Source organism: Balaenoptera acutorostrata, chromosome 10, assembly GCF_949987535.1.
Source record: "Balaenoptera acutorostrata chromosome 10, mBalAcu1.1, whole genome shotgun sequence".
Taxonomy (NCBI): domain Eukaryota; kingdom Metazoa; phylum Chordata; class Mammalia; order Artiodactyla; family Balaenopteridae; genus Balaenoptera; species Balaenoptera acutorostrata.
The window spans coordinates 62754416-62779260 of NC_080073.1; the positions used below are offsets into that span (position 1 = coordinate 62754416).

Here is a 24845-nt window from a genome sequence, read left to right on the forward strand (position 1 = left end):
TTAGTTTCTTCAATACTCTGCTGACGTTATCACAGATGAGTTTCATACCTACCCTCATCAGCCTGGGATATAAAAAAGGCAGAGGTTAGGATATTAAAATGCTTTGCAGAGCTCTGAAATACAATAATGTGCTCCAGAAGACAGCCCTATGACCTGGAGGTCTGGTTACATGGCATTTAAACAGGGAACTTGGCCATGATACACCAGGACAACTGGATAGCCTGACATCAAAATGAGAAGTTCTATATATTCAATATCCTGTGATGAACCATAATGGAAAAGAATATGAAAAAGAATTTTTATATATGTATAATTGAATCACTTTGCTGTATAGTAGAAATTAACACAACATTGTAAATCAACTATACTTCAATTAAAAAAACAAAACAAAATGAGAAGTTCTAAGGGCTCATTTAAGCAATTATCTCTTAACTGGGAAGTTGTGAGATTCACCATCTACTGAAATTTTTAATCCCTTGGGGAGAAAAAGGATACAAATATGTTTATCTATTATAAATCTTAAGGTCAGCCTACCAGTATGTATGAGCCAAGAGAAAGAATTCCCCTGCAGCTCTTATAAGTAGGTTTTTTGGTTATTTTGTTTTGTTCTTTTAAGGAAGAGAGACTATTATTGACCCTCAGCAGAGGTAGCCTTAATTGAATAGTAACATACTAAGGGACCCTCAAGGAGGATGGGGTGGTAGTTAAAACAGTGGGGTGGTGGTGGGGGTTCACATCCCATTTAAAACATGGTCAGAAGAAAAAGACAAGTGACATGGTCTCAGGCGAAGAGCAGGCAAAATGGAAATCAAAGATAGAAGTAAAGAAAATAGAAGGAAAACCTGCCCTCATGTGTTTATCATATACGTCTGTTTATCAATTAAAATATTAATAGTGCAACAATGCATATTTGTCATATATTTTCCATCAAAATAATGGAGAGGAGGGGTGAGGACAGGTGGAATGGCCAGGACTTTGAGTTGCTAAAGCAAACACAAAGTTCCTCATCACAGGCTTGCCTAGGGCAGGGCCTGACCATAAAGTGTATTTCCTTTAGAACTCGCTGAAAGCAAATATTTCTTCCTTTTAGTATTTTAATACAAACATATTGGTAAAAATCCTTATCAAACAAATACAAACTATAACAACTGACTTACTTAAAGATTTAAAGACATTGAGAAGCAGGATGGGGATGGTAGAGTGCACTAATGTACTTCAGAGATCTCCTAAAGGTCTGTATCTCCCTTATTCTAGAGAAGCACTTCCTAAATTGCCACGTGTCCCTCCTTTGGCTGCTTTCTACCCCCACCCATAAGTTAACATGTGTTGTGTGAAGAAAAAGAAAAGTTCCTGAGTGAAACACATTTGGAAAACACTATACACTATATACCCTTCTTAGAGATTTCTGGTGCACTTGCGCATATTTAAAGGGCATCAAAATATTTGAGAGGCTCTGGGAAAGGAGAATCCGTGTAACTGACTCAGCATTTCCCAAGTTTAAATCCCCATCCTCGTCCCTACCTTCACCCCCAGGAATACTCATTAGCATCTCACAGGCCTCTAGTCTCCTCTAGCAGAGTGTTTGGGAAATGCTATTCCATAGATACGAGTATTGTGTCTTCTTGCTACATTGAAAGGATTGTGAAGATTTACAAGACTTACCGAAAGGATCTACTTAATATCCTGAGAGTTCAGATTTTTGCTCAAATTTGGCTTCTTGGTACAATTGTTTAGCTTTTGCCCTATCATTCTCCTAATTGAAACATCATCTGTGTTGGGAAATAACTGTTTTGTGATTCCTGTAAAAACAACAACAAAACACAGAAAAACACTTTGTCAGAAGGACGTAGACTCACAGATGCACAGAACAAACCAGTGGCTGCCAGTGGGGAGAGGGATGGGGGGGCGATATTGGGTACGGGGGTAAGAGGTACAAACTACTATGTATAAAATAAATTATAAGGATATATTGTACAACTGGGAATATAGCCAATATTTTATAAGTATAAATGGAACATAAACATTAAAAATTGTGAAACTATATTGTACACCTGTAACTTATATAATACTATACATCAACTATACTTGAATAAAAGTAAATTAATTAATTTTTAAAAACCACTTTATCAGGCCTTTGCATCTTAAGGTATGAACTGAAATAAAACACCAAGCAATTCACATTATAATTTTGCCTCTGTTTTGAAAAAGCAGCCCAACACCCATGAGATATTTAAATAGATGAATCTGTAGGCAGATTGTTCAAAGCAAAGCAAGAGATAACAAAAGTCTGTATCATAAACTGAGAGCATACATATACGTCTTCCTATGGTACCATTCAGCTTTAACCTTGCTGCTTGCTCTGAACGCTAAGTGCCCTTGATCCAAAATGCTGGGAATTTATTTTTACCCATTCCCAACATCAGTTGAAGCAAGCAGATTCTGACTGACTCTTTCCCAAGTAAGAAATGATGCACTATTAAAATATAGAGAGCTGAGATTCAGTGAGTCCTTAAATTTGTTGGATATATGCAAAAAAATTACTTGATAATGTAAATTATTATATTTAAGGAGATTAACTTAAAAACCATAAGTAGGATGGTTAAATTAACCTCTTTTTTTCTAAATAAAAGATAAGGGATATTTCTAACCAAGATAAGAAAAAGAAAATAAGACATAAACTGTTACTAAAATTTTGTTGGAAAGGATTTTGAAAATTTACTTTTCTAAAGCTATGAATTTTATGAATCCAAACTTTTCAGTGATATAAAATTCATTTTTATTTTAATAACCATTTTTAATGTAAAGTTTTTCTATAAAATTCCCCATATATCATAAGAGGTTTAGGCTATCCTTAGATTTTTCTCTCATAGAAAAGTAAACTTGAAGAAAAAAAAAGATAATGAAAGAACAACTTAAAGTTGAATGGTAAAATAATTTCAGATTCATGTGACAATATAATACAAACACATTATCACCTATGATTTCTTGAACTTCATTCTGATTCATAGCTGGTTTCACTGCCTTGTCCCTTGAAGTAGAGGATTTTGCCCCCGTCAGGCTGTGTGTGGCCATGTATTCATTTGTGTAAAGCACTTGCATTAAATCATTAATAAACTTCTGAGGCTTGCTCTTGTTGCAACGGGCAATCTGCCATTTTTCAATCTTGAACTAAAAAATTAAAAGTAATAATTGAAATAACGGAAAAAGGAAAGGAAAGGAATATTGGAAGAAATGTATTACTCATTGAATTAATACAGACCAGAAAACAAAACCAAGTCTTTAAGGTGATATATGATACTTTTAATATATATTGTACATTTCAGGGGTTAGAGTTAGATGTTAACTTTGAGATAATTCCCAACATTTATGAGGTATTTGTTCTAGAGTGTATACAAATTCTTGTCATGTAATCTGGATTTGGTGCTTTAAGGATTAATCCATCCTTAACATTTCCTACTAAGCGTGGTAGCATAATGGCCCACTGACAATATCCACATCGTTATCCCTGTAACCTTTGAATATGTTACCTTATATGGGAAAATCAATTCTGTATGTGTCATTAAAGTACCTTGAGATGGGGAGAGTATGCTGAGTTATCCAGGTGGGTCCAGTCCAATCACGTGAGCCTTTTTTTTTTTTTTACACTTAAAATTTGTGTACTTTATTGCAGTTACGAATATGTATATTTACATACACATATAACTTTATGTTTATAAATATACACACACACAGTATCTGGTACATAGTAAGCACACCGTAAATGTTAATAATAATAATGAAAATGGCTAACATTTATTGAGCACTCACATGAGCCCTTAACTGCAGAAGAGGGAGGCAGAAAGAAGACACAGAGGAAGGAGGAGAGAATAGAAGAGTGAGAGGGCTTTGCCTGCCCTGACTGGCTTTGAAGATGGTGGAAGTGGACCATGAACCAGGGAAGGGGTCTGCCTCTAGAAGCAGGAATGGCCTTCAGTTTATAGTCGACAAGAAAACAGAAAACAGGGAACTCGGCTCTAGAACCGTAAGAAACTGAGTTCTACAACAACCCCCATGGACAGGAAACAGATTCTTCTCCAGAGCCTCCAAAAAGGAGAGTACCTGCCAACACCTTGATTTTACCGCATTTCTGACCTACAGAACTCTGAGGTGGTAAGCTTGTATTATTATAAATCACTAAGTTTGTGGGAATCTGTTACACAGCAAAGGAAACTGGTACACTAAGATCCAAATATTCTGAATGTTAGGTAGTGAGCATTTAATTATTGCTCTTAAAGGCATAATTTCCCAGGCTGATTCTAACAAAACTTGTATTTTTAGCTTCTATTTCTTGATTAAGAGAAGTCAGGAAAGTAGAAGAATTGTGTTCTGCCAGCATGTACAGCCTAAAATTCACCTTGTCTCAATGATACAGTTTTAAAACCTTTAATGCATAGTTGTCCTTCTGTCACTGGTTTAAGAATTTCCTAGTTTAATAACTTCATCGTTGTCCACCATTTGACTTTAATTTTCTGAACTGGATATTCATTTCACAAATATTAGATTTATTGTAAAAAACTGTTTTATGTAGTCAGAATATTATGATTGACCTAAAGTTACATAAAGTGATCTGATAAGACAGTGATTATGTTGTACAGTAATTTTAATTTTGTGTGTAACCGTATCCCAGAGAAAGATGGGATGGTCTTCCAGCTGACCTGTTTCTCATCCGTGTGATGCTCTTCCTCAGCTTTCAAGGAAACTGGTGAACTGGAATTAGAATTAGAATTACTACACGTGGAGGCAAATGAATCTGGTGAGGAGTTATTTGTTGCTCTCCAGAGGGTGGACGCAGACGTGGACAGGGTTCCTCCACCCTTGAGCAGGGCCTCCGCCATACCAACCAATTCTTCAAACTGGGTGACAGCCTGTGGTAAAACTAAAATGGCAAGAAAAAGTAGCACTTTACGAATACTTGTCATAGCAGCATAGATACATATTTTCTATGATGTGTATATGCATAGAAGTATGTAGAACAAACTGTTAACACTTGCTATCTTTGGAAAATAAACATGGTAAGAAGAGTGGTTGGAACATATTTACTTTTTATTATTAAATAATTTAATAATTCTTAATAATAATCAATTTTAAAAATTTGGTTATTGTAGTCAAATGTATATGCATTACTTTGTAGCTAACATAATGTTTTTAAGACTTGATTCTTTTTCTAATTGCTAATGATATTATTTGAAGGTGTTTAAGGAGACATTACTGATTCTATCACCTTCCATCAGGCCAGTTTAAGTGACAAGATAAAATAAACCGTTTCTCAGATTGAAATAAATTTTCTATGTCCTTAGTGCGTGATTTGCCAGGGAGTCAAAGGCCATCAAATTAGTAAAAATTCATGGCCACAGTTCAAATCTATGTGTTCACATATTAAAGATGGATTTTGGTAATCAACTGAATGTTCTCTTTGTTCCTTTTTTTAAATGGAAACTTACACATTCAAAGCTTTCATGCCTCCATGTTAAATGGTCTTCTCTGTTGTTATATCTAGTTTGTTTCCTAAGGACAAATAACATTTTGTTGGAGTTGGAAGACACCTTGAACCCTGTCTAATTCAACTTCTCACTCTATGGTTGGGGGTAATGCCTGCTGGAGAGGCGAAAAGACTCTGAAACTTTTTTGTACTTTTCTAAGCATATTATTGAGCTATATAATCTTTGGAATAATAGCTGATTGGAGACCTGAAAATCAGACATACTGATGACATGTCCAAATCAATACATTTAGTACTATGTTAATAGAAAAATTTTTTAATCTGCTAAAGAAGAAAATCTTATTTTATATTTTTTAAATTAATATTTGCTAAGCACCTCTCATGTGCCAGACAGTTGTTCAATCAGCATTATTTATTGAGCACTTAATGATATTAGACATTTATCTAGCTTCTACTCTGTGCCAGGCACTATTCTGGGAACTTTACTCATGTTCATTTGTTTACTCCTCATTGCAACTCTCTGAGATAGGTATTATCATTACCCGCAATTTACAAATGAGGACAGTTAGGCAACAAGAGGTTAAATAACCCATCAGGGTCAACTCAGTGAAAAGAAGAGCCAACATTCAAATTTGGACTCTGCCAATTCCATGCTGTAAACTTCTATGTCATGCCAACTCTCAACATTTGCCCACCACTCTGTTAGGTGCCAGGGATGAGACTGGGAGCAAAACCGGGTGTGATCCTAGACTCTTGGAACTGGGAGGGGGTGGGGAGTATTGTTTACCTAACCATGCTGTGTGTAAGAATTTGGCCTGCTCAAAGAAGGTCTGGCCACCTGTCCTAACCGCCACCCACCACCCCCCAGTTCCTGAGAAGTAACCTCTCAACCCTTGAATTTCCCGAGCGATAGCAGGACTGTCTTTGTTATTCATGGTGAGCCCCTTAGAACACACCTGATTTATGTTTATGCTAAGAAGTTTCTCAGGGTGGGGACAGTCACACCCAATAGTCTTAGGGTAGAAGCTGGCCATAGCCAGAAAGCCAGAAAGACCATGTGGGCAATCAATCAGTGAATCAATCATGCTCACGTAATGAACCCTCAGTAAAAACTTTGGACACCCAAGCTCAGAGAGCTTCCTCGGTGGACAATTCTCTGTGCATTTTGTTGTAACATATAAAGACTAGTAGGTAATGTATCCTGAGGACAGAAGTTCCTCACTTGGAAACTAACCAGACTCTGCCCTATGCGTCTCTTCCAACTTTGCCTGGTTCTAATTTGTATTCTTTCCCTGTAATAAATGTAACCATGGATATAATAGGTGTTGGTGAATTAAGTTTCTCTGGTAAATTACTTGACCTGAAGGTGGTTTTGGAAAACCTCTAAACTTGCAGTCAGGATCAGAAGTCTTAGAAGACTTGGCAGTCTAGAGGACTGTGCCCTTAACCTTGTGGTTTGGCTAACTCAAGGTGCATGCAAAGAAATGAAAAATCACAGTTGTTAAGGTCACAAAGGAGAGGCAAACAGCCTAGAGAGGGAAGGGCCACAGAGGGCTTCTCTTAGGAGGTCAAGATTGATCTGAAACCTGAAGGCTGAGCAGGAATTAAATAGCCGGAGGGAATGAGGAGGTCATCAGAAGCATAGGAAACACAAGTTCTGTATTTGAGGAACTGAAAGAAGGCCAAAGCTGGAATGTAAAGAGAAAAAGGGAATTCTGCATTAAAGTGGGGTTTAGAGAATATTCACTGTTTTTTCTAATAATGAAAGTTATACATGTTCATTGGAATATATCCTTCTTGCCATTTCTATCTTTGTATCCCATCTTTGTATATCTCTATCTATATTCATGTATTTTCTTTTACATAATTAGGACAATGCTATATGCATAGCATTGTATCATGGTTCTTTTTTCCAATTAAGACAATAAATTGAATATTTTACCTATTTTATTAAATCTTGGAAAATATGATCTTTTGAGGTCTAATTTGCTTAGAATCAAAGTCAAGATCTTATGTGAAGTCTGAGCAGAATTTAAGTAGGTAGAGGGAGATGAGTTTGACAAAAGGATATACCCAATTAGCTCACACTAATATGTTCGAGATATAGAACATTTCTGCTCACCCAGAAATTTGCCTCATGTTCCTTCCAGATCAATCCCTGGACTCACCTCAGGGGCAACCATTAATGTGACTTCTTTAGTCAGAGACACGTTTTACCTATTCTAGAATTCCATATAAATGGATACAAACAGTATATTCTCCTTTTTTTGGTCTGGCTTTTTTGTTGTTGTTGTTCTGCATAATGTTTTGAGATTCATTCATGTTGTTGTGTCAGTTAGTCATTCTTTTTTTCAGGAGGATGAATATTATTTTTATTTTTTATTGAAGTATAGTTGATTTACAATGTTTCAGGTGTATAGCAAATTTTTCAGGTATATATATATTCTTTTTTGTTGCTGAGTGATATTTCATTACATGGATACTCCACAATTAAAGTATCCATTCACCTGTTGATGGGTTATTTTCCACTTGAACACATGACTTTAAGGATTCCCTAATATCTCAAGGTATTGATGTCCTCTAATTTATTCAAATGCTACTTTTTTTCTTTTTGGAATTTAGGTTGCTTCCTATTTTTCTTGATTACAGACAAAACTCTTATGAACCACCTACCACACACATCTTTATATGCATCTCTGATCATGTCAATGCTATAAATTCCTGAAAGCATAACAATAGGCTCAGAGGTATAAATGTTTTCAAGACTCAGTTAATATCACTGAATGGCTCTCCAAAAAGAGTCTTCCAACTTAAATGCCCACTAGCAAGGTAAGAAGTCAGTCACGTCACTGCACCATCAACAAGAGGTGTTCATTATTAACAACAATATTCACTATTTTGATAGGTTAAAATTTTAGTACAATTATTTAAATTGTAATTATTGCAATTATTTGATTATTGTGAAGTTGAATACATATTTATTTGTTCATTGATTATTTGAACTTATTCTATGAGATATCTATTAGACCAAAGAATGTTAGTACTTTTTCTATTTTATGAGAGCTTAGATGGTTTTTGTAAAGTGCTTATAGGAAAGCCTAATGCATTATAAACACAATGTATTAGCTATTATTATTAATTCCCTTATATCTTAAGCACTTTAACCTTTAATTTGTCATAAGTTGCAATTATTTTTCTTAGAGTATTTTAATTTTAGTATGTTTTAAATGTACACACATACAAAATAGATAACTAATAAGAACCTGCTGTATAAAATAAATAAATAAAATAAAATTTTTAAAAAAGCACACACATATTTTTAGTTGTTATTTAATTAAAAGTAGCAGTCTTATGGAAGCAACCTAAGTGTCCATCGACAGATGAATGGATAAAGAAGATGTGGCACATATATACAATGGAATATTACTCAGCCATAAAAAGAAACAAAACTGAGTTATTTGTAGTGAGGTGGATGGACCTAAAGTCTGTCATACAGAGTGAAGTAAGTCAGAAAGAGAAAAACAAATACCATATGCTAACACATATACATGGAATCTAAAAAAAAAAAAAAAAAGGTCATGAAGAACCTAGGGGCAGGATGGGAATAAAGACACAGACCTACTAGAGAATGGACTCGAGGACACGGGGAGGGGGAAGGGTAAGCTGGGACAAAGTGAGAGAGTGGCATGAACATATATACACTACCAAATGTAAAACTGATAACTAGTGGGAAGCAGCCGCATAGCACAGGGAGATCAGCTCCGTGCTTTGTGACTACCTAGAGGGGTGGGATAGGCAGGGTGGGAGGGAGGGAGATGCAAGAGGGAAGAGATACGGGGATATATGTATATGTATAGCTGATTCACTTTTTGTTATAAAGTGGAAACTAACACACCATTGTAAAGCAATTATACTCCAATAAAGATGTTAAAAAAAAAAGTAGCAGTCTTTTCCTTAGTTCATTTCCTTAGTTCATTCATTTACTTTATGCTTAGAAAGTCATTCAGATCAGTTAAATATTCACTCATATATTTCATACAGTTTAAACATCTTTTCACAAGTAAGTTTTTTTTCTCCCTGGATATAATTTTTTCTAACTTTTAATGGAAAAATATAAACACACAGACACAATAGTAAACTCCCATGTACCCCACACCCTAGTTTCCAACTCATGGCCAATCTTGTTCCACCTGTATCCCCACCCACTTTCTCCCCACCTCCAAAATTACTTCAAGCAAATCACAGGCATCATTTCATTTTATCTGTAAATATTTCTGTATATATCTCCAAAGGTAAGAAATTTAAATATATATATATATATAATATATATGGTTATATATATATATATATATATATATATAACCATAACACCATTGTCACAGCCAGAAATACTTAGCAATAGTTCTTGAATATCATTTAAAAAAAAAAACCAAACTAGCAAGTGTTCACATTTCTCTGATTGTCTCGTTGTTTTTGTTCTTGTTTTTAGCTTGTTTGAATCAGAATCCAAATAAACTCCATACATTACAATTAGTTGCTGTCTTTTTTACAAACTATCGGTTTTCTTTTCATCTCCTAGTTTTTTCCTTGCAATTTATTAGTTGAAGAAACTGAGTCCTTTGTCCTGCAGGGTTTCCCACAGTCTGGATTTTGCTGATTGCACCCCTAAGGGGGTGTTTAACATATTCTTCCCTGTAGTTAGATCTAAAGGCTTGATCAATGTTTTAACTTCCAGCAGGTGGCATTGAATGCATGGTTACCTTTTGTTGCAATATTAGCGGTCACTGATGATCACTGCCTAGATTCATCAGGGGTTGCAAAATGGTGATATCCTAATTCTTCTTCATTTAGCTAGAATTCTTCTACCAAGGGAAACTTTCTCTCATCAACTCTTTGGCTACCCTGAGGTTCATTTCATATAATAATGGCAGGATAAATGCTTGATTTTTCAGTCTGTATTTGCCAGTTTTCAAAATAATGAGTTGGTTCTTTCAGATGACCGTTAAGTTTTTTCTCTTTTGAATGAAGTCATGCATGTAAATATACATGATAACCAGTTGCCATGATCATTATTATTGATGCTCCAATAATAATGATCTTTAGCCAGTGAGAACCTCTTCCAGTTGACACATCCACATGGTCTTTGCTGACCTCCTTGCTTTCTGGTAGGACAAGATTTTCATCTATATTTCCTGTTTGAGGCTCCTGACAAATCTTGTCCATTTCCTGTGCAAGTTCTGGAATCAGCCGTTTCTCCAGGGAACCCCAGCTCCCTTTAGTGGGAAACGGTATTTCAAGGCCACACCCAAGTGCTGGGAGTGCTCTTTGCTATTGGGTTCTTGTTTCTAGGCCTCTTCGGTGAACAGTATTAGAATATACATATTATTAATTTTTAAAGATAAAAATTCATCCTGTGTCGAAACCAGTACTCATTCAAATTCAGAACATGGAGTTATAATTTAAACTGTACAGTTATGTTTCTAGTACGCCACATGGTGTGAAATGAGAACCTAACTTAAACCTACCCTCCCCGTCACATTGGAATATCAGTTTTCCCAGCACCATTTGTTGAATAATTCATCCTTGTCCTAAATGGCTTGCAGGACTCGCTATGTAAATTGTCAGGCCCATTGCAAATGGAAAATGCAGGACTCCTTGTTCAAAGCTTCTTCAGAATTTTAATATGGTGACAGTATTTTTAACCAGTATGTGGGGCCTTCCTAGGAGCAGGGCCCGGTGTGACTGCACTGGTCATCCTACAGTGATAAGCAGACACTATATGGCACTCACCTTACCAGGTTCTGCTCTAAATACTTTACATGTCACCCAGGGAAGTACCTTTATCATTTCCATTCAGCTCACACTCAGTTACACAGCTAGTAGGTGGCAGAGCCAGGATTTGAACCCAAGTGGCTTGGCCCCTGTAAACCCATGCTCTTGACCTCTGTGCCACAGTGGTTCCAGGACATTTCTTCCCTGTACGGGAGGTATTATCCAGGAATGTATGTTCTGTTCCATCGTCCTGCTGGCTCTTATCCTAGGAAGTTGCTTTTAATTATCAGAACTTTATATGATTTCATGTTGACAGCTATGCCCTCAGATTCTTTTTCAGAATGTTCTTAATTGATTTTGCTTATTTATTCTTTCAGGTTAACTTTAATATAATTATTGTCAAATTACCACACAAATAGAAACCAAAACAAAACAATTATGGGCATTTGATTGGGATTCTAGTCAAACTGTGAGTTATTTTGAGATGAATTGGCATCTTCTCATCTATGAATTTGACGTCTCTCTATTTAGATTTGTGTATTTCTTCATTGAATTTTTAATTTTTCATCATTGATCCTACACATTTCTTGTTAGGGTAACTAGTAGATATTTTATAGTTGTTTGTAATTAATGTGTAGATTCTTTTTTATTATTTTTTTTTAGGAATAAAACCAGCAATTTCTGATCTATAAGGAAATTACTGATATTTTTTTAAAAAATGGTAGCTGTTAGATTTGGGGCACCTATTATGTACCAGGCATTTATTATTTTTTAAATACAATAAGGCTTATAATGAAAAATAGCAATCCTCTGCCCTACCGCTCACCACCCTGGATTACCTACTACTCCTAGAGGGAGAACTTCTGATCCACTTACCTGTTTCTCTGGTAGTTACCTTCATAGTCTTAAATAATAATAAGCATATACAACTATTCTTTTATTCTTTCAGATTCATATAATTATTTATTGACTTTCAACTACATAACATGACAAGGCAGCCCTCTTTCAACTCCTCCCCCAGCCACACAGAAACACACAGACGTGGTACCCACATGTGCAAATATATACACACTCTTCTTCTCTCCATCATCCCAGGATAGTGGTAACACAACTGCTAGTTTAATAAATACTGTGCTGACATTATTATAGTGATGTAATTCTCAATTCCTTTCCTGTAAAACATGACTCTTTTCCTAGAATTAAAATGATCTCATTTTTAAAAGCTTGCTTATTATTATTTAACTGTTTCTCTGACTTAAACATCTCAAAACTCCCTACCAGAGGTGTAAAATCTCCTTGCATTATGTTTGGTAGATGACATCATGTCATCTATCAATTTCATGTTTTTCTCAGTGATCTCTCTCCTGCAACCCCCGTACCTGTCCACCTCTAGACCAGCTGCTTCCAGGCTACTGTGGACCTGTCACCCTGGAGTGTCCCCTCACTATTATTCTGTGGCTATGTCCTGTCCCTCTCCTGTACTGGACCACCTGTTTTCTGACTGACTTTCTAGATTCACTGTCTCATTTTGAAGGAGCACACCCTCCCTTAGCTTTTGAAAAAGAAAGCACAGGAAGTACATTGAGCCTTCATAAGTATGAAAATATTATTACTCTGCCCTCACACTTGGTTGATGGTTTCACTGGGTATACAAGTCTAGGCTTAAATCATTTCCCTTTAGAATTTTAAAGGCATTGCTCAATTATCTTAGAGCTTCCAGTGTTGCTGGTGAAAAGTCCAATGTCATCTGACTCCCACTCCTTAGCGGGTAACATGCTTGTTCTCTCTGAAAGCTTCTAGATTTTCCCTTCCTGGTGTTCTGAAATTTCACACTGTTACGGCTTAGATAAGCCTTTTTGCTTTTGGTGGTATCTTTTTGATGTGCACACAATAAACTTTTACTAATTACTACTTCAGTGATTCACTGGTTTTACTTTGGCTATTTCTGAAACTTTGATGGCTTTCTACTATATTTAAATGAACCTGGGCAAAACTTAATTGATTTTTCCTTCTTTACTGAAATCTCATTAGTTAATAGAGTGGAGTTTTCGGCTGAGGCACTGTTTTCCCTGGGTATACATTCATTCTTTACAAATAGTGATAATTTAATACCCTTTTGTACAATAGACATACCACTTTTTTCCTTTTATATCTTATTGTGCTGGTCAGTTGTGGTCCACAAGATATGTTTCAAATGTTTAACACATGCACGTAGAGCACACACACGTCTGTCATTCTGAATGTCTAGAATGGTATATATATTCTGCTATTTTTCCTAGTTAGCAGGCTTTATAGACAGATAAACAGCTCTGATTTTTAGTTCAAAGAGGAATATTGCTGAGCAAAAGTTAACTAACCACTCTGCACTCTTCTCTCAGACCCCTTTCTTATTTGGATTATACATTAAATTTCAACTTTCTGACATCTTCCTAGTTCCCAACTGTAGCTTCACAAGGAGGCCTACTATGACCATGTTATTTTAAACTGTAAAACACCCCCTCTCCCTCAAATCCCCATCCTCCTTTACCTCTCCTATTTTTTCCATAGCATTTATCACTAGCTAACATATTGTATAATTTACTTAATTTTACTTAATTGTTATTTTTCATGATTTTGACTGCTTGCCTCACTGGAATGTGAGCTCTGTCAGAGCGGCGATCTTTGTTTTGTTCACTGCGCTTTCCTAGGTACTTAGAGCAGTGCCTGACATATAGAGGACCTTGTAAATATTGACTGAAAGAAGAAATGCATGCATGAATACTGCAGTGGCAGTTGGCAGTTCCTGACTCTTCCTGTTGCTTGAAGTCTAACCAATAGCCAACTTTACATTGGTTTCTAAGGGTACATTCTAGTGTGTGTGCATGCAGGGGGGCAGACAATATTAAAGACAGAATAGAGTATGCAGACTTTAAGTGCCAAAGAGGAAACGAAACGGGAAGGGATAAAAAAACGTTGCAGGGGGAGAGAAGTTGAAAGTTTAGATGGAGGGAGGAGGTCAGGGCAAAGATGAATTTAGAGTGAAGATTTGAAGTACATAGGGTGCAAACTCTGTGGATATCTGGGGAAAGAACATCCCAGGCCAAGGGAACAGCCAGTACAGAGATGCTGACGTCAGGTCACGTCTGATGTCTTTGGAGGGAAAGCAAGTTGTCCAGTGTGGCTGGATCACCGAGAAGGATGGGGAGAGAGTAGAAAACAAGGCCAGAAAGGTATGCGGAGGGGAGGTGGCCGGATCATGTAAGGACTCAAAGATCATAAAACCGACTTCAGTTTTACCCCTTGTGAGGTAGACGTGCACCGGAAGGGCCTGCAGAGAGGAGTGACGTGAGCTGGCCTACATTTAGCAGGAAGTTCTTGCTGCTGTGTTGAGAGTGGACTGCACAGGAGCATGAGCGGAAGTGGCAACACCAGTGAGGAAGCCACCATGATAACCTGGGTGAGAGATGCTGGTGGTTTGGACCAGAGTGGCTGTAGTGGGGGTGGTACAAAGAACTGTATTCCAGAGATATTTTGAAGGTGAAGCCAAGTAGGATTTGCCAATGGACTGAGTGTAGGGTGTAAAAGAAATAAATACAAAACAGCATCGTGGTTTTTGAGTTGAGAAACTGGAACAGTGAAGTTAGCATTAACCGAGGCAAGGAAGAAAGGAGAAGGTGGCAGGGGAAGGGTGGGAATGTGGTCGGAAGGGAGGGTGTTTGTCTGAGATGCCTGCCAGTCTTGTCAATACACAGTTAGCCCATGAGCCTGGAACTAAAGGGAGAAGTCCAGGCTGGAGATAAGTCATAGTTATTGATGGATTTAACACCATAGAATTGGATATGATCCCCTATGGAGTGAAAGCAGATAGAAAAGAAAGAAGTCCAAGGACTGAGCCTGGGGCATCATCAAATATTTAGAGGGTAAGATGATGAAGTGAGGCAGCCATATAAACTGAGATGGAAAGCTCTGCAGTGGAGGAGGAATGTGGTGCCCTAGAAGCCAAGGAAGGAGAGGTAGCCAAGGTGTCAGATGTAACAGGGCACTTAATGTGACCCTTGAGAAATGACCTTCAGGGTTAGCAATATGAAACGTTATGGTCTGAATTGTGTCCCCCCAAAAAGAGATGTTGAAGTCTAACCCCCAGGACCTTAGAATGTGACCTTATTTGGAAATAGGGTCTTTATAGATGTAATCAAGTTAAAATGAGGTCATTAGAGTGGGCCTTAATCCAAAATGACTGACGTCCTTATAAAAAGAGGGAAGTCTGGACACAGAGACAGACAAGCATACAGTGAGGTCATCACATGAAGTCTGGTCTTAATGCTGCCTCAGGCCAAGGATCAACCAGAAGCTAGGAGAGAGGCCTTCCCCAGCGCCATCAGAGGAAGCGTGGCCCTGCTGACACCTTGATTTTGGAATTCTGCTGTTTAAGCCACCCAGTTTGTGATACTTTATCACTGCAGCCCTAGGAAACTAATACGTGGAGGTCATTGGTGATCATGAGAAGAGACGTTACAATGGAATGACAAGGACCTAATTGAAGTGGGATCCAAAGGGAATAAAAGGGGGAACACTGAAAACAGTGTATAGAGTCAACATGTAAGGAGTTTTCCTACAAAGGGAAGGAGAGAAACAGGGTGGAAGGCAGAGAAGCAAATGGCCTGAGAAAGGTGGGTTTTTTGGTTTGTTTTTTTTAATGGGAGAAATAATTGTATGTCTGATGCTAATGGGATGATTCATTAGAGAGAGCAGGGAGGATCTCTGGAGCGCTGTCCTTGATTAGCAGAAAGAGGATGCACAGATGGACATACTGCCTTTGGCTGGACAAGAGGACAGGTCACTCATGGGTGACAGGAGAGGAAGTGGAGGTTAATACAAGCACAGATGCAGGGAGCTGACAGTCTTTTCACATACTCCAAGTTCTCCGTGAAGCAAAGGCATCAGCTGAGAGTGAGTATATGGAAGGTGTGGGAAGCTGGCAGAGAGACTAGAAAATGAAACAGTAACTCCAGAGTGAGGGACAGAGAGAAACTGTTCATAGTGATGATTCTTTCCATATACTATTTTTTTAATTTTATTTTTTGTCTGTGCCGTGCGGCATGTGGGATATTAGTTCCCCGACCAGGGATGGAACCCGCATCCCCTTAACTGGAAGCATGGAGTCTTAACCACTGGACTGTCAGAGAAGTCCCCTTCATATACTATTGAAACTGATTTGCTCCTCTTGCATTTAGAATTTTCTCATCTAAATTTATGAAAAAAATTGGTCTAATTTTCTTTTGGGGGGTCCATGTGTCAAGTTCTGGTGTTAATAAAAACAGAGACAGAAACAATAACGATGATTACTGAGCACCTATCATGTATCAGGCCCTGGTAAAGCATTTCTTCCAATTATCTAATTTAATCATCTTGGCAAGAAGGACATGAGAGATTGGCTCCATTGTGTAGATGAGGAAAGTGAAGCTGGGGCTGAGGGCAGGACAGTGACAGGGCCAAGGCTTACAGCTAGTAAGCAGGGTTGGGATTCAAACCAAAGTCGGTGACTTCAAGATCAATACTTGAACCAACAATGTATGCTAACTTTATCAGCTAGCTTTTCATCTTACTCTAAGTTCTGGAACAGATGATATAAAAATAAGAACAATCTGTTCTTCGAAAATTGCAAAAACCTCACCAGGAAAAACCATCAGTTATAAAGATGCAATATTTAAAGCGTAAAAAATAAGGAGAGGATGGCTTGTTGGTGGAATAAACATCTTATTTCCATTCATGTGTGCCTGTTTCTACTTAAAACTAGGAAGCCTTCAATTTGATCAATATTTGTAGGAACGCATCTGAGCCGTTACTCTGTCAATCTAGCTCACCACAATGTTCTGTCTCCTACCATTTCTGCCTCCCCAAATATTGTGGAATTGTTTTCTTTATTTCCACAGCCATCGACCTAGGCAAGGCTGCCATCCTGTTAGTCCAATGACTGTAATACCTTTCAAAAGTGGTTCTCCCCCACTCTCCTTTCTGTGCCCCTTGTACTCATTTTGTACACAGAAACCAGAGGGATTTATTTTTAAAATCCTCTGTGTATTTACTGTTTTATAACAGAATGCTGCCCCACATAGGATATATTGCCAAATATTCAGCTGTACAAAATAGTGCATGATGCCTAACTACAAATGGAAAACATAATTTTTAAAAAATAAACACTTAAACACAATATAGGATTCTGCAAAAAGACATTATTCCAGGTTGTTTTTAATTTTCTTGGGCCTGTCTTTCCCCTTTATGTCTTCAATGGAATGTGATTATTTTCCAAACCACTCCTCCCAACCCCAAACCTGAAATTTAATATATGGAATCTTTAATTCCAGTGAGTCTATAAGAGATCACAACAGGCCCCATTTTCTAGTGCTTTCCTTAGCAGAGGAGAATGAGATAAGTACATCATGAACACCTTGACATAGCTGTTGCCTTACTGATCTTTTCTCTCTAAGCCTATATTAAACACTCAATAAATATTTGTTGGACAGTATTAAATGAATATGACATTTGGTATTTTGTAGGAATAGTCTAAAATTTTTTAATCAATAAACTAGAGGCTTCAGTAGAGTGCATCCATATTAAATTATGTAATCATAGATTTTCTTAAAATGTTGTTTTTTATTTTTTTTCTCTAAGGTACTGATTTTTTCATTCTTGACAGCTGATTTCAATGCTTTCTCTCATCAAGTATTTTTCCTTTCATCTAAAAATGTCAATTTTCTCTAAGTTTACCTTGAAGCATGACCAAAGACTGTCGAAGGCGGCTATTTTCTTTCCGGATGTTTGTTAGTTTTTGTTTCAGGCCTCTTATTTTTGTGCACAATTCCTCCTTCGACAATTCTGCTAGAGGCTCTTCATCCTCACTGGAGCTCTCACCGGGCAGAAAGGCATTTCCCGAATATGGGTCTCTCTAAAATAAAAGGCAGGCACAACAAAAGCATCAAGGCAGCTCTCATGGTTTATCCTGTGTTCCGGATGCTGCTGGGACTTAATTAGACCTACAGGCTCCTGCTCTTCCAGGAGGGGAGCTGGGCCCTTGCGAGTGATCTAGCCTCAGCTTGGTCCTCCACTATCCAGGGGAACTCAGAATAAAAGAGGACATCAAAGTTTCACGCACACGTCTCTTTCAAAACAGTAATCAGGATTCTGACTTACGGCCTAACTTCAGTGAGAAACACAAAGTAGAAAAATAGTATAACAGAGTAGAATCAACCAGACCACCATTCAGATCTTTGTAACTCATCTACATCCTCCATTTTTCTCCCGACACCTCATCCACGGCCTCTCTGTTGAGACTATGCCATGAGGCTAATTTGGGGGTTTATTCCATCAGAGAAGGGAGAAAGATTTACCCAGAACAAAGCACTGATGTCTACCTTCTAGTTTAAGAAATACTTTTTAAGGACAGCAGGACAATAGTCCGAAAACGTATGCATTTGAGTTGTAAAACCCAGGCTTTGTTGAGGCAGAAAAGAATTTTCTCAAATTACTAAGCTGGCTTTTATATTTATATTAATCCAAATCTGGAAAATTGGAGCACAGAATGAAATTTATAAAGATCCAAATCTAGAAGTCTGGAGTATGATGTTTATAAAAATAAACTTTAGAGTAGAAGAGATAAAGGCACATGTACGCCAGAACACAACGTTGTGAATCAACTATACTCCAATAAAAATTTTGAAAATAGAGATCAAGAAAGTTCCTGCTGAATAGGAAGGGAAGAGACCTCCTGGGGCCAGGCTGAGGAGCAGGAGGAATTCGGAACAGGAAGGACAGAAAGTCAGATTCCAGTGTCTGCTCTTCCTGCCCCGACCTTTGTGGGGAAGAGAGGTAGATCACAGGGGTCGGGGTAGATGATAGAAACATCCAGATGAATGAGGGGCAGTCCCAGGGCAGCAGGGCCGGCTCTGTGCTTCTCAGCACATCATAAATGCCCTAAAGGGGCCCCATGTCCAGCAACATCAGGGCAACACGGCGCCTTCTGGGCCACGGATCAGAAATGGACAAAATTGGTGTCTGGACAAATGGACCAGAGACAGTGTCCAGACTCCCCAGAGCTCATGCAAAGCAGCTGGAGAATCTGGAGGATCCCTGTGTCCCGGTCAGGAACTGGGTAAGTGCTGGGGGAACTGGTGAACAGAGAGGCTACAGGGTGCCAGAACCTTACAGAAGATGGCAGTGGGTCCCAGCACAGCAAACGTCAGCAGATGGTGCCAACAGAACCCCCTGGGAGCTGGCGGGAATGCTGTGCCTCAGCAGTAACAGTACTGGACGCTAAGGAAACAGGCAGAAAACTTAGAGCCTGGGCAGAAGACCAGTTGTCTCTCCCCAGACGCTGGATGATATGTAAGACTCCTCAAAACTTGAAACACTTCCCAGGAAAAAACAGGAAGTGGAGGAGAGTGAGAAGCTAGTCTCCATTGAGACTTAAACCCTGAAGTGACTGAAATTATACCAATACTTCAAAGGGATTTTAAACACCAGAACACTCTAACTGGGCTTCCCTGGTGGCACAGTGGTTAAGAATCCTCCTGCCAATGCAGGATGCACGGGTTCGAGCCCTGGTGTGGGAAGATCCCACATGCCGCAGAGCAGCTAAGTCCCTGCGCCACAACTATTGAGCCTGTGCTCTAGAGCCCGCGAGTGACAACTACTAAAGCCCGTGCGCCTAGCCTGTGCACCCCAACAAGAGAAGCCATCACAATGAGAAGCCCGCGTGCCGCTACAAAGAGTAGCCCCCTCTCCCAGCAACCAGAGAAAGCCCGTGCGCAGCAACGAAGACCCAACGCAGCCAAAAATAAAATTTAAATTTAAAATAAAACAACAAAGAACACTCTGTAATTCACTGTCAATGGACAAATTCAAGCCCCCCCCCCCTTTTCTTATCTAGCAGGGATGGAGAATTGAAAGCCAGATGAGATCAGTTATAGAAAATACAATTCTCTTTTTGTATGATCAGTAATGTATACATTTCAACCTCACTCCTTATTTTACAAGTATACAAATCTATGTATGTATACGTATTTCATTATTCCACGTGTGTGTGACATATATAATATATATAATGGTAATGAAAATTACTATTGTCCTATGTTGGCAAGTAGCTAAAGTACTCATGCTAGATATATAAATCTTTAATAAAAAAACTGATGGATTTGGCTAAATAGAAATGAAATATTTATTTTAAAAAACTGAAGGATGCCTATTGAGATCATAGTTCTATGCAGAGTAATTGGGAAAAAATAGAATATATGGTCTAGTTCTTGCAGCAATTTCCCACAAGAGAGAAATGAAATCAAGCATAAACAAATCCATTTATAAGCATCATTGGAAGACAAAGTTAATAGACAATAGATTGGGATAAGATATTTGCAAAATCTAAAACCACATGAAACTAATTTCTACAGTAGATATGGTATATGTGCCAATCAATAAGAATAGAACAGGAACCCACCAGAATAGACTAAGAAACCCAACAGAAACTATAAAAACTCAATAGAGAAATGGACAGTGGCAGAGACTGCTGGCTATCACCAGGTATTTGTTCTCCCATTCTTCTACAGTAATAAGTTTTTAGCTCAGCAGGTAGGTGTCAGCTAGATTACATTTCCCAGACTCCCGGACAGCTCAGTGTGGCTATGTGACTAAGCTTCCACCAATCAAATAGGAGTAGAAACAATGTGTACCACTACTGGGTCATGAACTTAGGAGGAATGGGCTGGCCTTCTCCTGCCTGAATTCTATTTTTGTTGGCAGACAGGAAGGCATGCAGGTGGGAACTGGAGCAGTCACCTTGACCCAGACACAGAGGCTGTGTGTTCAGGAAGGTAAATGAACAAGATAAGAGGGATCCTCAACATTTTGGCACTGCTACAGCAACCAGGACTGCTCTTGCTATTATGTGAAAGGGAAATAAACTTCCAGCTTCATACACCACTGTGATATTTGGGTCTTTGTTACAGCCTTTGCAACATGCATCTTAACTAATGCAGATTTTGGTACTTAGAAGCCGGATACCCAAAACTTGCCATATGTTTGAATTACTTAGAAGTCAGGTTATGGTCAAAAAGAGCAAAGGTATAACATGCTGGAAGGTTGTTGACTTTTTTTTTTTTTTTTTTAATAGTAATCTTTTATTTATTTATTTATTTTTATATTTATTTTTTTGGCTGCGTTGGGTCTCCGTTTCTGCGTGAGGGCTCTCTCTAGTTGCGGCAAGTGGGGGCCACTCCTCATCGCGGTGCGCGGGCCTCTTCACCATCGCGGCCTCTCTTGCTGCGGAGCACAGGCTCCAGACGCGCAGGCTCAGCAGCCGTGGCCCACGGGCCCAGCCGCTCCGCGGCACGTGGGATCCTCCCAGACCAGGGCCCGAACCCGCGTCCCCTGCACTAGCAGGCAGATTATCAACCACTGCGCCACCAGGGAAGCCCATGTTGACTCTTGTTAGACCTTGGTGATGACACATTTGGTAAAACTGTCACCTGCAATGCCTTGGAAGGCAGACCATGTGCTTATTGAGCCTGGAAAAAGAATGTCTGTGTGTATCAGTGACTTCTTGTCAGTGCTAGCTAGTTTGCAGAAATGGAAGGCTTTCTCCTTCCATCTGCATTTAGAATGTAGCATGCAATTTAAACTGAGTCCGGTAATGTTAAATCTTCAAGGTCTGAAAAAAACGAATGATGTCTACATCTAAATTGCAAGAGATAAGAAAAAAAGGCTGTGAACTCAAGGCTTTCTCAAGAGCTTCTCTTTAAGTGTTTTCTGCCAGACACTGAAATCCATCCCAAGGGTAAGCCTCAGCTTCAGTGCATTATCTTCAAGCTTTTTGTTTCATATGGCAATTAAGTCACTGCCAAAAGTTGGAGAGAAAAGAGGCTGAGCAGCCTTAATAAAAGAGGAGAGTTTTCAGGCTTATTTATGACCAAATAAGATCTCTGGCTGTAGTTACTTGCAATGAAACCAAACAGAAAGAAATAATTTGGAAAGCTATTAAGTTTTTGAGAAACACAAATTGCAAAAGAAACCATATTACTGGCCTGCTAGAACAGGTGACTATTTTGCCCTCAAGGAAATACTGGACACCGCCCCCCCCAAAACCTGCACCAACAAATTGAAACTAGATATCATTTTCTCCCATCAATTGCCAAATATATGAAATAAGGACATAAATGCTGTGTTGGCAGGGAAACACAACATGGAACCCCTTATGCATTGCTGCTGGGCATGTGGACTGATGTGGACATTCTGGAAAGCAATGTCATTGTCATATGAAAGCCATTACTCACCCTTCTAAATGTTTATTCCAGAGACATTCTCACGCTGTTTCTTAAATGGACATGTATGCGGACATTTATTTTGTCATTGTTTGTAGTACCAAGGTGCTGGAGGAAATCTAGGTTTTCATCATTGGAGGAAAGGATAAGTAAAATGATGCTATGCTTTGTTAGACACAACGTATCATATATAATAGCAATATAGATGTTAAAAACAGTGCTGATTGAAAAATCAAACAGATGGAGCTATATATTATGATACCAATGTACTACTAAATGATGTGTGAAATGATGGAGCCATAAGGTTGTACAGTGCAGCGTGATTTGTAAAAAGAAAAAGATTGGAAACAAGCCATATCCATGCTAGGGGACGGTGGGTGATGATGTACAAAAGAGAAAGTTCTTTATATACTAATGGAAAGATTGTCAGAATATATTAAGTAAAAAAGCAAAGTACAAAGCAGCCTATCTAGTAAGTTACTTTTTGTGCAAAAGAGGGGATAAGAATATCTGTGTTCATATCTGCTTTATTTGAACAAAGAAACACTGGGAGGATAAACAAGAAAGCCATAAATGTGGCTATATGTGGTAGGGGGCCAGGAGGCAGGAACAGGGTGGGTGGGGACAGCTGTGTGGGAGACTTTTCACACACACGCCATGTAGATATACAGATATATAATTTTTAGGCTTTTGATTTTTTTATTACTCAAAGAAGCTTCATTTTAAATGTAGCTTTCTGACTCTGTGCTTGTGCCTTCAACACTTTCACAAGGGAAGTGCCCCTCTATAGGAAAGCACATGTGACCGGTCACAGACATGCTCAGCAGACATGGACCCACCATGGGCCCTGCTGACATGTTGTTTTGTTTCAGGAAACCTCATAAGTACTTTAGGTCTCACAGCAACAACTTCTCAAAGTTGGCCCGGGCACATTCCACGCGCAGATTTTGGTGCTTTCCCAACCTTCTGGGTTTAAGAGTAAACAATTCTATTGCCAGGGGTTCGGGACAGCCTCGTTTTGTCAGAGGCCGTGTTGTGGGGCAGCCTAGGATGTGTGGCATGCCAGATGCTGGACTGTTCTCAGTGCCTCCAGACACTATCCCCAGAGAGTAAAATATATTCTAAACCATGAGAATGTACAGTATGTATTTTAAAAATTAAACGAAAATACATGCACATAAGCACTCCATGCATTACAAAGACACACAAATAAAAAATAAAGGATAAACAGGTGGATAGTTTGTCCAAAGTGTAGGAGAATGGGAGTGGGGAATTCAGATCAAAAAGGAATAAATGAATAAATACAAATAAGAAAGGGGCCCTGACCAAACCTGTGATGAGGATGGGCTACAAACTGGAGTCAAAAAAAAAAAAAGCAGTAAATTTTAGAAGAGGTGTTCCAATTTCTCCAGTGGTTTTGGGACAAAAAAAATATTTTCTGACAGTTTGCTGATCTTTAATTTCCCAGGATATCAAGGAAAGTTTGAACAATGTATAATTGGCCACACTCCAATAGAAGCTGGGAAAATGGCTTGTGAATATGTTTCTAATGCAACTTGTTTAACATTAAAAAGAGAACATGAAATTTTATTCCTTCAGTTGAATAAAGAATTAAAGGGAAGAATCTATTAATACGAGAGGGGGAAACGCACTAATAAACTGTGAAAGGAATTATGGAATTATGGCAGAGCAAGGGAAGAAAGTACCACCACAACAGCAGCACACCAACCTGCCCTTTATCCAGGTCACTGTTCGCATTCTCTGAGTCCATCGTCTCCGTCCTTTTCCTCTTTCCTTTTCTAAGAGCTTGGGTATTGGTAATTTCCTCTGTTTGCAAGATCTTCTGCATTTTCTCAGTTAGTTACCAAAGGTTTTCTGAAATTGTAGGAGGAGGGAATGCCCATGAGATGGTGCTACTCTGGATGTAGTCCAAAAGTTAATGTTTTTCCTTAAAATGAAAAACAAACAAAAGGATCCATAATATGTTTACAACTGTATGTTTCATAAAGGGACTAGCCACTCAAGTAAATTATTTTACTCAATACTTCCTGTCATTCTTTCTCCCACTGGCTAATTTAGGACACACTTTCACTTGGTTCAAAATCAGGAGGATATCATGTTTCCAGAACGTGAGATACAGGAAGTTGTCATTTATAAAATCAAATAGTATAAATTTTTTCCTTTTTTTCAAATTTTTTCTTGTCAATCAGTTATGAGGAGTCTAAAAAACAAACTAGAAACCTTACAAAATTAAGCAAATGATTTGAGGGCTGAAGTTATATAACTTTAGGAAAAAGACATTAATA

General features: G+C 38.4%; 1 protein-coding gene across 1 annotated transcript in view; it reads right to left on the minus strand.

The window, feature by feature from the left end:
• The window catches only part of BEND6 (BEN domain containing 6), a 51309-nt gene that overhangs the window by 8160 nt on the left and 18304 nt on the right, over window positions 1-24845 (minus strand). Inside the window, exons 2-6 of the mRNA XM_007186970.2 lie at window positions 24269-24414; window positions 17999-18176; window positions 4695-4915; window positions 2976-3168; window positions 1663-1799 (exon numbers count right to left, since the gene is read on the minus strand). Of these exons, the coding sequence (XP_007187032.1) occupies window positions 1672-1799; window positions 2976-3168; window positions 4695-4915; window positions 17999-18176; window positions 24269-24388 (840 nt within the window). The 5' untranslated portion in view covers window positions 24389-24414 and the 3' untranslated portion in view covers window positions 1663-1671. The remainder of the gene's footprint in view (window positions 1-1662; window positions 1800-2975; window positions 3169-4694; window positions 4916-17998; window positions 18177-24268; window positions 24415-24845) is intronic.